Genomic DNA, 8337 nt, shown 5'->3' on the forward strand with positions numbered 1-8337 from the left:
AGCTAGATGTGAAAATCCCCTCCAAAGATCACCTCCCATCAAGTCTAGAGCTCAAAATGTGATAAAATGAGACTAAGTCCGGAAATCTCATCCTTTAAACCAGTTGCAGATGTCGCATTTACGACCAGAGGTTCGCAAATGCGACACAGGGATCGCAAAAGCGACACAGGGATTGCAAAAGCGAACCCTGCCTACCCTAGAAAATATTGCAAATGCGACCTACGCCTCGCAAATGTGAAGTTAGACCATACCGCAAAAATGACAAAATAGTCTGCAAATGCGAACTGGCCACAACCTAGCTAATGTCTCAAATGCGAAGCTCGCAAATGTGGAGCCCTCATCGCAAATGCGGACATGGTCAGAATACCCAGACCTCACAAATGCGGTGCCCACCACACAAAATGCGAGGTCTACAAATGCGAACAAGATCTCGCATTTACGAGACCTGAAGCACCAGCAATGAACCTAACATTCTGAAACTCAACTCAAACACTTCGAAACGCGCCCAAAACTCACTCGAGCCCCCGGGAATCCACACCAAATATACACACATGTACATAAACATCATACGAACTCGACCACACACTCGGATCACCAATATAACATATAAAACCTCAAAATGAACACCAAAACGCATGAAAATTGCCATGAAACTCAAGAACTTCTAAAAACACAACCAAGTGTCTGACTCCTATCAAACCAACTTGGAATAACGCCAAACTTTGCACCCAAGTCCCAAATGAAAAAATTGATATATTTCAAGTCCCGAAAAAAAAAATCCGAACCTGATAGCCATAAAGTCAATCATGGTCAAACTTAGGAAATTTCTAAACCTTCAAATTGCCAACTTTCGGCAAAAAGAGTCAAATCAATCTAGGAACCTCCGAATCCAATTTTGGGCTCCGAATCCAAAATTACCATATGAACCTATTGAAATCATCAAAATACCATTCTGGGGTCATTTTTACAAAATTCAAATCTCAGTCAACATTTCCAATATTTGCATGTGTGTTGAGCGAAAATCGCTCAGTCAACTGAGTCGTTTCCTCTGGAGTAGTAGGTCTACCCCCAATCCGCTGTTGCGAGTCTATCATCCCATACAAATGGGCCATGACGCTATCATCACGAGCTTGATGCTCGACTTTAATCAATATAGTGCCATCCTCCTCATCGGGCCCACGAATACAAGTAATATCAGTTTCTCGAGGTGCAGATGGAATTATCATATTAAAACTGGGCTCCTCATCTACTTTTTCCTGACGCAATATTGTGTAAGCACGTTCCCAAAGAATATCTTGGTAAGAGTGCCTCTTCTAGTTTGCTCCATCAGATGGCACATCAATTGTCCCACACTTACATGTCGCCCTATTGTTAAAAAATATACAAGACATACCTTGTCTCTGACAATATTAGTATCATGATCGCACGGAAGTAGTCTCATGTTCACTGAGCGCAACCACACTTTAGCAATTTTTGTAAACTTTAATTTTGGTAAAGATGTGTAGGTATTGTATCTCTTATCCTGATTCCACACAACATCTTCCTAATATCATTGTAAGTAGGTCGGGCAACAAAGTCACGCAATGGCCACGGTGGAACATCAGGGGCATCCAAAAATCTGCATAATGCGCTTGCCAAAATATCAATAAGCCTCCCACGAATAGGCACCAATTGCTCCTTATCCTGGAGGTTCCAGCCAGCATAAAACTCCCGAATTTAGCTAAAGATTACATCTCACGGATTTTTAAAGATAAAACTCAATCCTTGATCATGTATTGTATTCCAAATTTGAGGGTACCATAACTTTAACAAGTGCTCATCGACTGCCAAATCAGGGTGATATGTGTTTGGATGACATTTCCTGTACCATGCTCTCCCAGATGGGGGCACACTCTCGATACCATATTATCGAGTTGCCTTCTCTTGCAGTTACTCCTTGGAAGAAGCAAAAGTCACGTGCTTCCCTTTACCACTGTACGTAGCCTCAACTCTATTCCTTTTCTTTGGTGGTAGGCGTAACGGAGTAGCCTTTGCCTTAGCCGGTGCCTTGGCCTTATCTAGGGCCTTAGCACTAGGCATTGGACGAACCATATTGTACGTACCTATCAAACATACCATTTGTCAATTCAACGAACCAAGTGATATAAGAACAATAAGATCGGAGGACCCCACACTTAAAGCTCCAATATATGCTAATCGACCGATCATAGGCTACTCAAGCATCGTTTTTTTCTCGTAAGTGCATTAGCATCTAAAATTTGATATTACACGTAGCACGTATGTCATTACAAGTACGCTTTTATCAATCTAACCTGACTCTTTTGAATAACCCCACACTTAGTTTTTCATGACAATTATACTTACCTAACACAAGTCATCAATCCAGAAGACTCGGGATCCAATTGGGACTAAAATTGCCAATGAGGCAATTTATCAAACACCTAGTATGCATTATTTGTGCGTGAGTTTCTTTGTGGGTGAAGGATTACTTCACCCTCCCAAATCGACTTGGTAATAAAGTGTGAAACACTGTTACAACAATCACAAGATATCCTCTGCGTTATAAGGGGTTGGAAGCAATTTCATTACAATTTCACCATTGTTGCATCTTGCAAGACATACGAACTATCAACCATGATTTACCTTGGCTAACGAGAGAATAGAGGTGAAAGAGAGGATCATCATACATGTTGTCGAGAGAGAACCAGGGCAGTAAGAGGGAGCGGGGGGATGGAGGCAGTGCGCATGTGGTTGTGTTGGGGAAGGGAGCAGTGGGTTGGTCATTTGTGTTGAGGGGAAAATTTAGCATGTGTTTGTGATATGGGCAGATGGGTTTTGTTTGTAAGATTGGGGTTTATGTGGGGCATAAGGATTTTTTAATTGGAGATGGGGCAGATCAATTTTTTTATTAAGGGGTTGGGGTGAATGCGAAAGGAAAAATAATAAAGGGACTTACCTGGCCTTAGCGCGTTGGACGATGCAAAGCCATGTGAGGGGCGTCATTTGAAGGTCGCGAGGTACAAGATAGCACGCCAAATTTGGCGACGTAGGCATTGCAATGCGAAGGCCACCGTACCAAGTTTGGCGTGGTAGACATAGCGAGGCAGGCTATGGGGCGCAGAATTTCGGGCATGAGGCAAAGCTATAGGCGATGTGTTTCCAGTGCTAGGCTTCATGCGGCTTGCCCACAAGGTTTTTTTATGCCCAATCTATAATGATTTTCATACTCTCACCTCTTGTTATGACTTAATCACATCTTTTCTCCAAGTAGCTCCAACACCTAGCAAAACATGTAAAATTCACATAAAACTACTTTGTTACCCCGCCTCTTTATAAAATAAAATAAAAAACAAATTATATCTACTCTACGAATTAGGTTACCTCCCAATAAGCGCCTTAGTTAACGTCACGTCATGACGAGTACAACACAACCATGGGTTACCTCCCAAGAAGCGTCTGATTTGATGTCGCGGAATGACGGAGTTCATCACGATCATGGTTCACTCAACACTTGGGGTTCATTCAAATACATCACCGATATAACTTTTTCTTCATTTCCCATGCCAAGGTATTGCTTCAACCTTTGCCCATTGACTGTGAACTTGTGAGCTCCATCTTCCGACTCAATTGCAACTGCTCCCATAGGATGTATCTCTAGCACATGAAATGGTCTTGACCATCTTGACTTCAACTTACCTAGAAACAATTTTAGTCTTGAATTGTATAACATTACCAAGTCTCCAGGCTTAAAAGCTCGCTCCACAATATTTTTGTCATGGATCATCTTCTTCATTTCCTTGTACAACCTGGTGCTCTCAAACGTATGATAATGATACTCATCAAGTTCATGCAGCTCTGTAACTCTACTCGTACCAGTGGATTCAATGTCAATATTTAATTTCATTAACGCCTATAAAGCTCTATGCTCTAACTCCACTGGTAAGTGACACGCCTTTACAAATACCAATTTATATGGTGAAATACCAATCGGAGTTTTGAACATAGTGCAGTAAGCCTATAATGCATTATCCAATTTTCTCGCCCAATCAGTACGAGTAGCATTTACTGTCTTGGTCAAAATACTCTTGATTTCCCTGTTTGACACCTCCATTTTCCCACTTGTTTGTGGGTGATACGGAGTGGCAACCTTGTGGCGAACACCTTATTTCTCTAATAACTTTGCTAAGGATCGGTTGCAGAAGTGGGTGCCTCCATCACTGGTTATCGCCCTTGGAGTGCCAAATTGGATAAAGATAATCTTTCTCAAAAAACATTAACTCCCTTTGCATCATTCGTTGGGAGTGCCATAACTTCCACCCATTTCGAGACATAGTCCACAGTTACCAGTATGTACTTAATGCCATATGAGCTGACAATTGGTCCCATAAAGTGGATTTCCCATACATCGAATACTTTCACCTCCTAAATTGTATACATGGGCATCTCATGTCGATGGAAAATATTCCTAGTCCATTGGGACTCATCACAGCCTTCACCCAAAAGTGCGCATCTTTGAACAACATGGGCCAGTAAAAGCTCGAATCCAACACTTTAGAAGTTGTCCTTACTCCTCCAAAATGGCCACCATATGGTTAAGCATGTCATGCATGCAAAATAGTAGAATGTCTATCTCAGGGATAAATCTTCCGATCATGTTATTAATAAAAAAATTGAACAAATAAGGCTCATCTGAGAAATATATGCGACAATCACGAAAGAAACTTTTCTTCTGCACAAATAACAAGTCATAAGAACATTACCACTCACTAGGTCGTTTGCAATATCTGCATACCATAGTGCTACCTCGAGGCTTGTTTCTAATAGTTGTTCATCTGGGAAAGTCTCCAATATCTTTTCCTCTTCTACTCTCTTTTCTGCTCCTTCTAGCCTGGACAAGTGTAGCTACTTGATTCCCCATTCCCTTTCGGTCACATATTTCTAGGTCAAATCCTTGAAATAGTAGCACCTATTGAATCAAGCATGGCTTGGACTCCTTCTTTTCAATCAAGTATATGAGAGTAACACGATCTGTATAAATAATTACCTTTAAGCATATCAGGTATGACCTGAACTTGTCGAATGCAAACACTACTGCTAGCATCTCCTTCTCGGTCATGGTGTAGTTGAGTTAGGCACCACTCAAGGTTTTAATTGGATAGTATATTGAATGCACGACTTTATCTTTTTGCTTCCGAAGAACTGCTCCCACAATATAGTCTCTCTTGAATCACACATCAACTCGAATGGTTTCTCCTAGTCAGATGCAACTATGATGGGTGTAATCACCAACCTCTTCTTCAACTCCTCGAAAGTTACTGCAGTCATCAGAAATCACAAAGGAGTGATCTTTTTCAAGAAATTTTAAAAAAGGGTTAGCAATTTTGGAAAAATCCTTTATAAATTACCTGTAGAATCCAGCATGACCAAGGAAAGTTCTTATTGTTTTGATAGAAGTGGGCAGTGGCAATTTCTCTATCACATCTACTTTAGCATGGTCGACTTTTTTACCCTTCTGTGACACTAGGTGTTCCAATACTATACATTTATGTACTATGAAATGGCACTTTTCCAAGTTTAGCACCAGATTAGTCTCAATAGACCTCTTCAACACTCTTCTAAGATTTATAAGGCAATCATTGAACGAGTTCCCCACCACTGAGATATCATCCATGAAAACCTCTATTATATCCTCTACCATATAAGTGAAGATGGCTATCATGCATCTTTGGAATGTAGCAGGTGCATTGCATAGGCTAAACAACATTCTCCAAAAAGTATAAATGCCATATGGATAGGTGAACAATATTTTCTCTCTATCCTCAGGGGCAGTAGAGATATGGTTGTACCTTGAGTACCCATCCAAGAAGCAAAAGTGGGACCTCCCTACCAATCTATCTAATATTTGATAAATGAACAGCATGGGAAAATGGTCTTTTCGGGTGGCCTTGTTCAATATCCTATAGTCCATACATATTCGACATCCCATGATTGTTCTTTTTGAGATCAACTTGTTGTTCTCATTTTATACCATAGTCATTCCACATTTCTTTGGAACACATTGAACTCGGCTAACCCAGTTGCTGTCTGAGATGGGAAAAATGATTCCCGCATCTAACCACTTGATCATCTCTTTATTCACTATATCTTTCATATTTAGGTCTAGCCTTCTTTGATGTTCTCTGGAAGGCTTGTGCCCAAAAGTTGTTCTACCTACACATCTAACAAACCATATGAGATAATAATATGTAAATTCGAGTTAGGTCCCAAGAAGGCATACCTGAGGTGAGATGGGAGCGGTTTTAGCTCCAACAGTGGTGAATTTTCAATTGATTGGTTAGACGGAGGGGTCTTTCTTTCTTTTAAGTGTAAAGGCTCGAATTTGAACTCTCTTTTCCGGTACAATTGGCCTTTAGGAGCCAAAACCCACTCCACTAAGTCCTCACCGTCTACCTCTTCTAAGTTCATGATACAGGCTGTTAGAGGGTCTTTTGCGGGAAGCGTCTCATCTTCCTTCTCCATGATCACATCTACTGCTTCAATTATAGAGCTATTAACAAACTCACTGGGTTGCCTCATGGATCTTTGCAAATTAAATGTATTTCTTTATTATATTATTTAGTCTCATTTTTAGCTCCCTAGTTTCACAGTTAATCAGAGATCTCCCCATGGCCAAGAGTGGCCTACCCTAAATTATGAGAATCTCCTCATCAACCTGGCAGTCAAATGACAAAATCTGCTGGGAACACAAACCTCCCAACCTACACAAGTACATCGTCAAGTATACCTGATGTCTTCTTTATCATTCGGTCAGCTAGTTGTAGTAACATATATGTGCACCTTGATCTTCCAATGCCTAACTTGTTATAGATAGACAAGGTCATCAAATTTATACTCTCCCCCAAATCACACAACACTCTGGCGAATGCATATCTGCCTATAGTGCATGGAATTGTGAAACTCAAAGGTTCGGATAGCTTCTCAGCTACAGGTCTTGTAACAACAACACTACAAATCTGAGTCAATGTCATAGTGGCCAGGTCTTGAAAGTCAAACTTGTGATACATCAAGTCCTTCATCATTTTTGCGTAACCTGGAATCTCTCAGAAGGCATCTATCAGTGGAATGTTCACCTGAATCTGCTTTAACATCTCCATGAACTTTTTGTACTGATCAACTTTATGATATTTAGCCAACCTTTGCGGGAAGGGTGCTGGAGGTTACTTCTTTCTTGTGACTTGAGTCTATTCCTACTCAAGCATTTTTTTCGATACTTTCTCTTGCACTTGCTTTGTTTCTTTTGCAACTTCCTTGTCCTTGCTTGTTTCCTCTTGTGCATGTTGTATTGTTACCTCGTTAAATTAGTTGACTTATCTACCTCAAATGGTACTGGCATAAGTGTTGCAGTTGGTCGGCTATCTCGAGCAATTTCTTGCTCTAGATCTAGATCTCTACCATTTCTGATACTTACAGTCATCAACTATTTTGGTCCTAGATCCTTTGGATTGATGTTTGTGTCTGCAGGCAATATTACTTGAGGACAATTATTTAGAGCCATATAGATCTGCCCCAGTTAAATTTCAATACCCTTGATAGTTGAGTCATGCGCCACTACCTTTTCTTGCATCTGGTGGACCTTTTCTTCTATCTTCCTATTAGACCCAATGATTTGTTGCATCATTCCTTTAATTTCGGACAACCCATCATCTTTTTTCACTATCTGTTGTTGTTGAGGTTATTGATAATGTTAGTTGTTGATTTTGTTGATTGTATCCTTGTTGCCTTTAATAAGGCACAACTTGACCTTATGGTCGCATAACTCCAGGATTTTTATTATTATTATTGTTATACTGTTGTTGCGTTGGCCTATACTGCTGATTTTGTTGTCCTCAATTCTAACTACCTTGTCTCTAGCCCCCCAAGGTTGCTCAAATAGTTCATATTTTCTTGGTAGTTTTGATTGTCACTTTCACTGCTCCACAAGCACACATATAGTTGGTTAATGCATGGTATGCATAATTCTCTAGTAGTCGTATCAACTATGTGTACCTGCTTCTGGCCTGATTCATCAATGTTCTTGGTGAGGATACTCATGTGAGTATCAGAGTGGCCATATTCTTGGCTATGGAGTTATTCGGGTCCAGAGCTACTGAGTGAACTACAAGAGTGAGTGCAGTGCCTCTTGTCATCAATCTTGAGTTTTGAGCCATTTTATCAAGTAGGACCTTACACTCTCTAAATGATTTACTCAAAAATGTGACACCTGCTGAAGCATCAACGTTGGCCTTCAAGATATTTGCCAATCCCATATAAAAACTTTGTCCCAATATCTTATCTGGA

General features: G+C 40.5%; 1 protein-coding gene across 1 annotated transcript; it reads right to left on the reverse strand.

Moving 5' to 3' along the window:
* Positions 1-980: 980 nt before the first annotated feature.
* LOC107788026 (uncharacterized) lies at positions 981-3904 on the reverse strand. The gene is made up of 3 exons (XM_016609667.2): positions 3536-3904; positions 1394-1543; positions 981-1256 (listed from the first exon to the last, which is right to left on the reverse strand). Exons 1-3 carry the CDS (start codon positions 3902-3904, stop codon positions 981-983), a joined length of 795 nt encoding a protein of 264 aa, XP_016465153.2.
* Between the last annotated feature and the right edge of the window lie 4433 nt (positions 3905-8337).

This window comes from Nicotiana tabacum, chromosome 21 (genome assembly GCF_000715075.1).
Source record: "Nicotiana tabacum cultivar K326 chromosome 21, ASM71507v2, whole genome shotgun sequence".
In the NCBI taxonomy this organism is placed as follows: domain Eukaryota; kingdom Viridiplantae; phylum Streptophyta; class Magnoliopsida; order Solanales; family Solanaceae; genus Nicotiana; species Nicotiana tabacum.

Coding starts and splice junctions, on each gene's coding strand:
- LOC107788026 (XM_016609667.2), bottom strand. CDS start 3,904: ATGAAATTAAATATTGACATTGAATCCACTGGTACGAGTAGAGTTACA. Junction 1,544..3,535: donor ATGAAGAAAAAGTTATATCG/GTGATGTATTTG, acceptor CAATGATATTAG/GAAGATGTTGTGTGGAATCA. Junction 1,257..1,393: donor CTAATATTGTCAGAGACAAG/GTATGTCTTGTA, acceptor ATATTGCGTCAG/GAAAAAGTAGATGAGGAGCC.